The sequence below is a fragment of the Tupaia chinensis genome, unplaced genomic scaffold (genome assembly GCF_000334495.1).
Source record: "Tupaia chinensis unplaced genomic scaffold, TupChi_1.0 Scaffold139733_1, whole genome shotgun sequence".
NCBI classification, from domain to species: Eukaryota; Metazoa; Chordata; class Mammalia; order Scandentia; family Tupaiidae; genus Tupaia; species Tupaia belangeri.
Window position 1 is genome coordinate 1,229,723 of NW_006199613.1, and position 11,644 is coordinate 1,241,366.

The window sequence follows — 11,644 nt, forward strand, 5'->3', positions numbered from 1 at the left end:
GCTGGAGGGAGGGGCCTCCGTGAGGACCCGAGGGTCCCTGTGTGCCTCCCTCGCTACAGGAGGGGCAGTTCTGAGAGCCCAGCCACAGGCAGAGGCCTTGGGCACCGCTGCGCGGTACTGCTCCACCTGGGAGCCTGGGTTCAGGTCCTGGGTCAGCCTCAGCAGGGCCATGCGGCGGTGTGCCACACCTGCCAGGGCACCTGTCTGCCTCTGCCTCCACCCCCTCAGGAAATACGAGGGGACCTTGGAAAGTTCATGGAAAAGCAGAACTAAAGTATGAGTTTAACTCAGTGCAAAAATTAAAACTTGCATAGCTTTTCCATAATAGGCATTTTCCATGCACTTCTCAAAAACTCCCTCACAAACGTGGAATTAAAAATAGTAAGGGAGTCAGCCCGTGGTGTGGTTAAGGTGCTGGATCCCTCATGGCCAGCTGCACATTGTAACCCGGCAGCTGTAACAGCACACCAGGCTGAACCCCGAGGGAGTGGAGGTAAGGAATGTGGTGTGGCCACCCCCGGGGTACTTCATTACCGTCTCTCTCTCGCTGACGCTCTGGCGAGTGCATGTGCCCTATAGAAAATTTAAAAAAAACAACCAAACAAACAAAAAAACAGAACGAAAGAAGCAGCCCTGGGGTGGTCTGGCCCAGGGGAGTCAGAGGTGCCTGGGCCCCCCACCCGATGGCTGCTGGCCAGAGCACCTTGAAAAGCTGGTGTAGACGAAGCTTGTAATTTACAGCTGAGGACTTCTGGGGTCAGCAACTGCTCCCTGCCGTGGCTCCCAAGACACCCCGTGGTGCACAGTGGCCTAGAGCAGAGATCCGTCAAGGCCGCCTCCGCCAGCCTGGGCCACGGGCTGGGCGGGCGCCGGGTGGGCGTGGTCTGCCTGCCATAGCACCCAGGCCCACCCTGTCCACAGCTGCTGTCTGCCGCCAGCCTGTTCCAGCTAGACGCCCTGCAGAGGCACTGCGAGATCCTGTGTGCCCGGACGCTCAGCGTGGACAGCGCCGTCAGCACCTATAAGTATGCCAAGGTGAGCCCGCCCCCTGGCCCCCAGCCCCCGGCCCCCGGCCCCCGGGCCCCGAGCTGTCAGTCCCATGGCATGTCCTCAACTGTCGCCCTGCCTGCCGGCGTTCCAGCCACCCGATCACCTGCTCCGTCATTCAGACACAAATCTGGGAAGCCATATTTAACTTCTTCAAATCTCCCACCTCATGCCGTCAGCCAGCCCCTGGAACATGCCAGCACTGGCCTTCCTCCCCCCACCGCCCCTGCCCAGAGCCACTGCCGTCCCTCTCCAATGGCCGTGTCGGCCTGGCCTCCAGCCTGCAGTCCCAAGACTGCCCAGAGCACAGGAACAGGTCACTCCCCCGTAAGCCTGCACAGGCTCCTGAGGCCTGCAGACGGGATAAAGGCCAGCCCCTGCAGCACTCCTGGGAACCCAGGCCCCCACATCTCCACATGCCCTGGCCTGTGTCCTTCCCCAGCTTGTCCCCAACTCAGGGCTGTGACAACCGTGCCCTCTTCCCATAAAGCTACTTCCCTAGCTCTGCCCAGGACCTGCCCTCTGCTGCCATCAGCTGTCGGCCCCCGGCCTCCCTCAGGCTACCCTGTCACTGCTGTCACCAGCTTTTGCGTCGGCCTGCCTGAGCTGGCACGTCCTGGCACGTCCGCTGGAGTGCCTGCGCAGGCTGGGCCAGGGCGGCCTCGAGAACCCACCGCAGAGCCCACCAACTGGGCCTGGTGAGGGCGGCCAGCGGCCTCCCTGTTACCGCCCGTGGCTAGGTGGCCTCAGTGCAGCAGGTGCACCCCAGGCCAGGCAGCACTGTGTGACAGGCGGGGCTGGTGGCAGAGCAGCTCCAGCCCTGACGCAGCCCACCAGGGAGTGTGCAGGGAGGGCCAGGTCCCCTCCAGCACTGAGCTCTCCCCTCCGGCCGCAGATCCACAATGCCCCGGAGCTGGCCCTGTTCTGTGAGGGCTTCTTCCTCAAGCACATGCAGGCCCTGCTGGGGCAGGACTCCTTCCGGCAGCTCATCTATGGCCGCAGCAGCAAGGTGCAGGGCCTGGACCCTCTGCAGGACCTGCGGAGCACGCTGGCTGAGCGCGTGCACTCTGTCTACATCACCTCCCGGGTGTGAGGGCTCTCCCTTAGCATGGGGGCGGCCGGCCTTCCTGCAGGCACCACGGCCACCCCTCCACAGGTCAGCCCGCCCAGACCCACCCTCGGCTCCTCTGGTCACTTATGGCCAGGCGCTCCAGGCTCTGCCCACCCCAGCCGGAGCTTCTGGGGACGGGCACCCCACGAGCAGGGTACATGCTGTGGCCAGGCCACAGGCGTGCTTCCCTAAGTGTCTGACCCTCATGACTGGGCCTCTGCAAGTCCCCTGGCCCCAAGGCCGGGGCCGCCATGCCTGGGGCCCTCCTGCCAGACTGCCCACTGGCTCCACAGTGGAGGGCCATCCGGTGGCCTTCGGAGCCAGGTGCTACACGGAGCCTGGTGCCGGCCTTTCTTGCTGCTATGGCTTCCAGGGGCCAGAGCAATGGGGCTGGGGGGCCCTCGAGCCGCTGCCGGACAGGAAGGCCTGCGCCGCCTCCCGGCCAGGCCTTCCACCTAGGACCAGAAGATGGAAGAGGCTCCTCCCAGAGGAGCCAGTGGGAGGCTGTCTGCCACGCCCATCCTGGCCCCCGGGTCCTGGACTGTCCCGCGTTCCCGGCCCAGACACCGGAGCAGCGAGGACAGTGTGTCTGGCACAGCCACTTTGAGCAGCTAGAAACTGTTCACCAAGAGCCCCGGCACCTTTGTGCCGCTCAGGCCTGGGAAAGTCCCGGGCTTCAGTCCTGGAAGGTGACTGGCGCGCTGTAGAGGAGCGGCACGGTCCTGCTGCCCTAAGCCTGTATGCTGTCACTGTACGTTGTCACTCGCTGTAATGCTGCCGCGGTCTTAATAAACACTAGTGGCCAGTCTGGCCATCGCTCAGCCCAGAGCCGAGTCTGTGTCCCCGGGCGACTCCGCACACGGCCAGGCCTGGCCGCCCGCACTTGCACCCTCTCCCTCCCCTGCTGGGGTCCTCACCTGCTGCCAGCCTGCTGTGAAGCTCCCACCCACCTAGCTCGCTATGGGATGGGCAGGTCACTCCTCTGCGGCCAGGCTGTGCCGTGCTGGCGTGGGAGCTATTGCTGGGGCCCCTCCACAGCAGGGTTCACGCACAGTACAGGGGAGCTGAGGGCAGGCCTGGCCCCGTGAGCGGCAGGTGCCTCTGCCTGTCTCCACCAGGCCTCGCCGAGCCTGAGCCAGCACCATGGGGACACAGCACGGGCCGGAGGGGGGAAGCTGGTGACAGCCAGGATGTTCCAGGACCTGGTTCTAGCTGAGGTGCAAAGTCCAGGCAGAAGGTCCTCAGGTGTCCAGTGGGATTGGCAGGCTAGCCTGGGGCTGTGGCCATGCATGGGCTGACAACGCCCCCTGGGGGTCACAGGGAGACACGGTCTTTGTGAGCAGAGATGTTGGGGACCGTGTCCAGCCGCCCTGAGTGCCCACGGGGGCATGCTGCAGCCAGTACCCAGCCCAAGACCTAGTAAGAGCCCGACTCACCTGGGATTCAGCTGTGTCCCCCAGGGCGGTTACCGGGAAGGCCTGTGCAGTGGCCCGTGGCCCTCGAGCACGCATAGCAGGGACACTCTTGCACAAACCTTTCAGATGAGGACAAGCGGCAGACACCCGTCCGAGCGACAAGTGCGACGGATGGGGTTAGCCACGCAGCCCTCGGCCAGGCTCGCTCAGCTAGGGGCAGTCTGAGCCCAGTCTCCAGCTACCTGCGGGGCCAAGTTGAGTGTCACGAGCTCCACCCAGGATTTCACCGCTCCAGCTGCCGGGACACTGTCTGGCCAGGGCAACCCCGCCCGGAGCTGTGCTCCCTCGGCTCACCGCGGGACCCTTGCCCACTGGGACGTCCCTCCCAGACACAGGCCCAGCCCTACCCCTCCAGGCCTGCAGACCAGCCTTGGATATCCACTTGTCCCAAGGTGACGACTTACTCCCACCCCTCCCAGCCTCAGCAGTCTGTCTCCCGGTGACTCTGAAGCCTCCTGGGGCTGCCAGGCTGGATGAGTGGCGGCCGGCCCCAGGAGTCGTCTCTGTTAGTCCTGCCCATGGTGACAGCACTCCAGCCAGCCCCTCTGGGTTCAGCTCACAAGTGACATTTTGAGATAGCTGAGCTTTACAGATGTCAGTCTGGGGGCCAGATAGCGTGGTCTGGGGCATGTGCCCCAGATCTGCTGGAGGGACGGGGCTGCAACAGGGCAGCCCATCCTGGACGCCTGACACTGGCCACTCCGTGAGCAGGGCCAGCCAAGGGCCACTGTGCTGTCCCACACGGCCAGGTGTGCCCACTGAGGGCTAGCTCCATCCCGGGCAGGCTGGAAGCGTTCCCCTTCCCCTTGCTCAGCACCTCACTGGGAGCTCTGAGGGGCGCGGTTACTCAGATGAGGCCCTCACAGGTGGGCAACTCAAGCCCAGGGCCCCTCACCAGGCACCTTGGGGCTTGCAAGATGGTGGCCCAGGCTCAGCTGCCCACATGGGAAAGCCAGTGGGAAGGGTCGGGTCCTCCTAGGCAAGCTTTCCTACACACCCGGACACGGCCCTGCACCCAGGTCCTGGCGGCCCATGACGGCCGCAGCCCACTGGGTCCTCAGCCCAGAGCCCAGGCCCACCCTGCCCCTGCACCAGCCTCCCCGAACCATTCCAGGTCAGGGCAGGAGCTCCTCCCTGATGGCATGGCGGAGCACGGAGCACGCTGGGTCACGTGTGCACACTTCAGCAGACAGGAGCCTGGCCACCTGCGCCTCAGGTACCTGGGCCGCACCGGTGACACGGCCGTCCAGCGCTTCTGCCTCTCCCATAGGTCCCACCCCGCCGCGTCGGCACCCACGCCCAGGCCTCCACCTGTGGGCAGGACACGTGTGGCCTGCGAGGGCACCAGGAGGCGGTCGCCAGAGATGCCGTTTATTAACACACTCCTCTCCCACTCCTGCCAGCTAAGGCCCTCGAACAGACGAAGGCTCAGCGGCCAAAGTCAGGGACCCCGAGGGCAGCAGGCCGGCACTGCCTGGGGACACCTGGGTTCCCGCTAGTCCCGGCCTGGGGTGGCCGCACGGTCCAAGGGGGAGACCTGGCCAGAAGCAGCAGAGCACTGCGGCCCACGTGGCCTGGAAGGGACACACCGGCGAGGCCACACGTGTGGTCCGAGCACGAAGCGCTGGCCAGAGGCAGGCTGGAAGCAGGAAAGGGGGCCGTGGCCGGGGAGGCAGACCCCCATCCGCACAGGCTGTTCAGAGGGGTCTTGCCCACACAGGCGTCAGCGCCCAGGCCGCAGCCCTGTCCCACGGGGCAGGCGCAACTCCTCCCGCAGCAACGCCGCAGCCGAGCCCCTCGCTATTTCTTCGGCTTCGGCTTCTCTCTTCTCTTCACCTCTCTGTTTCTCTTCAGCTTCTTGTTCCGTGAGGGCTCTTGTTTGCCTTCCAACTTCCTTTTGTCACTGGAGAAAACAAAACCAGGGTCGAGAGAATGAGCCAGTCCCGGCCGGGAACCCCCGGCTGCCCCACAGGATGCTGTGGCGCACAGCGCTCTACTGACCCACCGTGCTGGGGGGCGCCATGTGGGGTGCATATGCTGCTGGGACCAGTTCTGGGCTGCCTGGGCAAGCCTGGCCTGCAGAGGGGTAGACCTTCAGCTCCACGCTGAGATCTGGGCTCTCACCGACTGCTGGGCGTCTCCCTCCATCCCTGCACGCCCTGCACGCCCTGCACTGGGTTACCCGGAGCCCCAGTCCCAGTGACCCCACCGACTGCCAGTCCTCACAAAGCACGGGTGTCCCTGGCTCCGAGGCTCGTGTGCTGCCTGCCGTGTGCGGGGGGGCCTGCAATTCCCCAGGAGCAACGACCCCAGGGCAGGGCCTGGGGGGCAGCTGGCCCACGGCTCCGCGCTGACCAGCGGCACGGAGTCACTAGGCAAAGAGCTGCCGTCTTCCGTTATGAGGCACTCTGCCTTGAGAAGACCCTGCCTGACGGGGACAGAGACCGTCCTGTCCAGGACCACCAGCATCACCCGGACCAGGCACCTCCCAGGGACGGGTCAAGAAAGGTCAGGCCTCCCTCAAGGAGCTTAACGCCACAGATGGGGTTTTCCTCGACAGCCCCAAAGCCTGCGCCCGTGAGGCCACAGCGGCCTCTGCACGCAGCCCTCTTCCGGCTGCTGGGCTTTGCAGGAGAGCGAGATGCGACCGGACGCAGGTCGACCTGGGGTCAGCTGCACCCCCACACAGCTGTGCAAACCCACGAACAAAGCAGCAAGCACTGTATTCTCTGATTTTTATGAGAAAAAGCATTTTAAAAACTATCGAAGATCATAATGGATCCATTATTGCTCTTTTCGAACAACTGTTTTTTAAAGTTTCTCAAGTTTTAAATTCTAATTCTGGAAACATTGGTAAGAGTTACCCACACCATCATTTTTAAAATTAAAGGCACTCCTAAGACCCGAACTTGGAGGACCAGTGGCTTAAAGGAAGAAAACCTCGGCTTCTGGAACCAGCCAGTGGAGCGGGGCTTAAGGTGTGGGGTCCCACGCTGACTATGCTGTGTAAGTCCGAGACCAGCAGCTTAAAAACACATCAGGTGTGTGTGCCCAAAGTCCCGAGGGAAATGGAGAAGGGACTACACCGTGGCCATCCCTGGGGGTGAGCTCTCTCTCTCTCTCCCTCTGCAGAGTGCACACATGCAACAAATTCATTTTTGTTGTTTGAGAGTTTTCCTATAGAGTGCACGCACTCGCCACAGAGACAGACAAAGTGAGAAATCAACCCCAGAGGACGATAACCACAATGCAATCCCTCCTCCTCTGCTCTCCTCTTGGGATTTTGGGTGCATACGCGCATACGCACACACGCCCAGCCTGAGTTTTTAGCGTCTGGGTCTGAGACTTGAACCGTGCATGGTCAACTACGTAGAAGTTCGGTGACATAACCATTCTGCCATCTGCTGATCCCCACCCTATAGCAAACGGAAACAAAAACTATGACAGGCACTGCGTGGGCAACCCTGGCCCACTGCGTGGGCAACCCTGACCCATGCCTGGCACTGCCCTCACCAGCCATGTGCTTGGAGTCACGCAAGCCCTCAGAGCCTCGGCCCCTCATCTCTAAAGAAACGACAGGGAGAAAACAGCCCCTTGGCTACTGATCTGGCGGCACGAGACACTCCATGGAGCCGCGGGGCAGCCTCGGCCCTGCCCAGTTCTCTCACCCCGTCTCCGACGCCCTGGGCCTGTCTCATCTCCCCACGCAGGGGAAGCAAGCCCAGGCTGGCCCTCACCTCTTCAGGCTGACAATCGAGGCGTTCTGCCCGGCTTTGTTCAAAACCTCAGTCCACTCTTCGTCATCCCCACGGATTACGTACCTGTAAAAGGGACGGATCAAAGCCCGCTAAACAGGAGGGGAGGCTTCCAGGAAGCGTGGCAGCTGCTTGACACCCACCTCGGGGCAGGCATGCTGTCGGCACGTGAGCAAGGCCGTGGGCACAGCATGGCAGGCCACCTGCCCAACGCTCCCGGCCTGCTCCCACGCTGCCTGCCGCCCCGTCAGTACACTCCCGCTAAAGCACAGACCCAGGGTTCCTAGAACCTAAGGTCACAGAGCAAGGGCACTTGTCTGTCCCCGTGGGGGGCAGAACCCCTCCTCCCACAGACTCACAGGCCAAAGTACACAGAGAAGTAGCCACTGGTGGGGACGCTCACGTGGTCGGCCTCGCCAGCAGAGCCTGGAGCGGACTCGGCTCCCCAGGGACCCAGGGAGCACACTTCGAGAGCCAGAGTGGGGGCGCTCCCTCCCCCAAAGGGCACAGGGGCTGTCAGCCGTCAGCACTCCTGAACCGGTCCCCTAAACACAGCGCCAGGGCACGCGGGAGTAGGTCAGGAGACGCGTGTGAAGACTTCCGAGCACAGGAGGCTGGATGGCGGGGATGCCTTACTGCGAGAGGTCCATGTCCTTCAGCTTCGCCACCTCCGTCCTGTGTCTCTCCTGGAACTCCTTGGCTGCCTCGTCCTGTGGTCAGGGGACCAGAGAGAAGGTGGGAGTCAGGGTGAGCAAGGCACAGATAACTGTGAGCAGGGCCAGGGTGAATGGGCACGACGGGGACAGAGGCGGGTGAGCAGAAACCAGTGTCGGGGCGGCCCCACGCAGGGCGGAGAACGTCCCCCCGCCCCTGCCGGTCAGCTGGCCTTCGACACTTACAGCTCCCCTCGGGAGGGATGGACAGCGTTTGTGTCAGGAGAGCCAGGTGTCTATGCTCATGATCTGGGGATGTCACACACCCCCAGGCCAGGACGGGCACCCACGAGCCGCCCAGGGTCACGGCACTCGCGGGCCCTCGGCAGGGACGCACCAGGTCATCACTCAGGGTCTTCATCGTGGGCTCCATGACCACATCCCTCACTGCCACCATCTGTTCCTCGATGGCCTTTTCTTGCACGTCATTAAACAGCTATGAAAGACCACAGGGAGAGGTGGTGGGCAACGGCCCTGGTTCCCAGAGACCAAGCACCTGGGACTGTAGAGAAAGGCATGCACCCGGAAGACACAGCGAGGCCCCGTGCGGCTCAGGACACGCAGGGAGGGCAGGACACAGGCTGGACACGTGTGCACCCTACGGGCAGGACGCCGAGCTGCAGAGACGGATGAGGGCCCGCGTCTGTGGGGAGTGGGCGTGTACAGATCTACAGACACGCACAAGGCCAAGACCTGGCCGCCCGCCCTGGCCGGGCTACCTTCACGACTTTGCGGACGATGCGGTTGAAGAGCCCCATCAGCTGGCCCATGGGCAGCGCGAGCTCCTTCTCCAACTGCTCCAGGGGCTTGTGCTGCAGGCCGAGCCCCAAGAGGAGAGCCTGGGGGAGAGACGAGCCCGCACTGTTGAGAGCAGCGCAGAGCTGAAACACGCTGGCCAGGAGCGCCCGCACAGACCACCCCGCTGGCTGCGACATCAGGAAACACCCACTGTCCCCATCCCCGTCCCCTTCACTGCCCTGAGACTCGCCTCTGCTAGGAGAGGAAGTGCTCCCTGGCCCATGCTAGGCAGCTGGTGCCACGGCGACCTGGCAGAGGATTAAACACGGTGCCAACTGCAGCCTGCCACTCACCAGCCAACCACGTGGCTGGGAACCTCCCTGGACGGCAGGGCCCAGGTCCTCTGGAGACCACCACCCCCTTCCAGAACCAGGTGACACGCCCAGGCCGACACCCCGCCACGCAGCTCCATCCTAGCTGTCCACGAGCGCAGGGCACCCACCGACTGTGCGGCTGACAGGGCCAGGTCCCCCAGCTGGTTGAGGAAGTACAGGCGGGCCATGGCGGGGACCAGGTCCATGATGAGGTGGTAGTCAGCCATGTTCTGTGAGTACAGCTCCAGCCGCTTCAGGTCATAGGGCAGGGACAGCGGGGGCGCTCCCTCCCCCAAAGGGCACAGGGGCTGTCAGCCGTCAGCACTCCTGAACCGGTCCCCTAAACACAGCGCCAGGGCACGCGGGAGTAGGTCAGGAGACGCGTGTGAAGACTTCCGAGCACAGGAGGCTGGATGGCGGGGATGCCTTACTGCGAGAGGTCCATGTCCTTCAGCTTCGCCACCTCCGTCCTGTGTCTCTCCTGGAACTCCTTGGCTGCCTCGTCCTGTGGTCAGGGGACCAGAGAGAAGGTGGGAGTCAGGGTGAGCAAGGCACAGATAACTGTGAGCAGGGCCAGGGTGAATGGGCACGACGGGGACAGAGGCGGGTGAGCAGAAACCAGTGTCGGGGCGGCCCCACGCAGGGCGGAGAACGTCCCCCCGCCCCTGCCGGTCAGCTGGCCTTCAGAGCCTGACAGGCAGCTCCCGTTTCGGAGGACCTATGTGCTCACGCGGACACTTACAACGCCCCTCGGGAGGGATGGACAGCGTTTGTGTCAGGAGAGCCAGGTGTCTATGCTCATGATCTGGGGATGTCACACACCCCCAGGCCAGGACGGGCACCCACGAGCCGCCCAGGGTCACGGCACTCGCGGGCCCTCGGCAGGGACGCACCAGGTCATCACTCAGGGTCTTCATCGTGGGCTCCATGACCACATCCCTCACTGCCACCATCTGTTCCTCGATGGCCTTTTCTTGCACGTCATTAAACAGCTATGAAAGACCACAGGGAGAGGTGGTGGGCAACGGCCCTGGTTCCCAGAGACCAAGCACCTGGGACTGTAGAGAAAGGCATGCACCCGGAAGACACAGCGAGGCCCCGTGCGGCTCAGGACACGCAGGGAGGGCAGGACACAGGCTGGACACGTGTGCACCCTACGGGCAGGACGCCGAGCTGCAGAGACGGATGAGGGCCCGCGTCTGTGGGGAGTGGGCGTGTACAGATCTACAGACACGCACAAGGCCAAGACCTGGCCGCCCGCCCTGGCCGGGCTACCTTCACGACTTTGCGGACGATGCGGTTGAAGAGCCCCATCAGCTGGCCCATGGGCAGCGCGAGCTCCTTCTCCAACTGCTCCAGGGGCTTGTGCTGCAGGCCGAGCCCCAAGAGGAGAGCCTGGGGGAGAGACGAGCCCGCACTGTTGAGAGCAGCGCAGAGCTGAAACACGCTGGCCAGGAGCGCCCGCACAGACCACCCCGCTGGCTGCGACATCAGGAAACACCCACTGTCCCCATCCCCGTCCCCTTCACTGCCCTGAGACTCGCCTCTGCTAGGAGAGGAAGTGCTCCCTGGCCCATGCTAGGCAGCTGGTGCCACGGCGACCTGGCAGAGGATTAAACACGGTGCCAACTGCAGCCTGCCACTCACCAGCCAACCACGTGGCTGGGAACCTCCCTGGACGGCAGGGCCCAGGTCCTCTGGAGACCACCACCCCCTTCCAGAACCAGGTGACACGCCCAGGCCGACACCCCGCCACGCAGCTCCATCCTAGCTGTCCACGAGCGCAGGGCACCCACCGACTGTGCGGCTGACAGGGCCAGGTCCCCCAGCTGGTTGAGGAAGTACAGGCGGGCCATGGCGGGGACCAGGTCCATGATGAGGTGGTAGTCAGCCATGTTCTGTGAGTACAGCTCCAGCCGCTTCAGGTCATAGGGCAGGAACAGCACATCCAGCCCCTCCCGGCTCAAGGCTGCACGTGGACACGGCAGGCGGTCAGTCGGGGTCCACGCGCCGCACGAGCAGCATCCCCCAGGTGGCGCCTGACACACAGAGGCTGCAGAGTGCCGTCTCGAGGGAACGCGCCCTGCCCTGGGGGACAACTCTGTCACAGGGAGGCCGCCCAGACCTCGCGAGGGCGGGACCGCTGGCAGGGGCCTTGCTCAGAGGCCCTGCCCTCTAAGTCGCTTCGAGAGCCTCGGAGATGCACAGGCTCCACTGGGTGAGGCTTCTCGCCAAACCCCACACATGTGTGCACATGTGTACATATATGTCAAACAGGCACATATATGTGCACACATGTGCACATGTGAAAATGGGCAACAGAAACCCGTGTCTGCGCACACGTGCACATGTGACACAAGCAACAGAATACCCCCACACGTATGTGCACGTGTAAAACAGGAAACAGAGAAGGCTACAACGCTCATGGGCC

At 63.5% G+C, this 11,644-nt stretch overlaps 2 protein-coding genes across 2 annotated transcripts in view; one reads left to right on the top strand and one right to left on the bottom strand.

Annotated features, from left to right (window-relative positions):
* The window catches only part of ABTB2 (ankyrin repeat and BTB domain containing 2), a gene marked incomplete at its 5' end in the record, with an annotated part of 102,625 nt that extends 99,641 nt beyond the window's left edge, over positions 1-2,984 (top strand). The window contains 2 exon segments of the mRNA XM_006162102.2: positions 922-1,035; positions 1,943-2,984. Coding sequence (XP_006162164.2) covers positions 922-1,035; positions 1,943-2,140 — 312 coding nt within the window.
* Positions 2,985-4,988: 2,004 nt separating this feature from the next.
* The window catches only part of NAT10 (N-acetyltransferase 10), a 32,956-nt gene continuing 26,300 nt past the window's right edge, over positions 4,989-11,644 (bottom strand). The window contains exons 24-29 of the mRNA XM_014593075.2: positions 11,010-11,182; positions 10,489-10,608; positions 10,107-10,205; positions 9,645-9,718; positions 7,371-7,454; positions 4,989-5,536 (exon numbers count right to left, since the gene is read on the bottom strand). Coding sequence (XP_014448561.1) covers positions 5,434-5,536; positions 7,371-7,454; positions 9,645-9,718; positions 10,107-10,205; positions 10,489-10,608; positions 11,010-11,182 — 653 coding nt within the window. The 3' untranslated portion in view covers positions 4,989-5,433. The remainder of the gene's footprint in view (positions 5,537-7,370; positions 7,455-9,644; positions 9,719-10,106; positions 10,206-10,488; positions 10,609-11,009; positions 11,183-11,644) is intronic.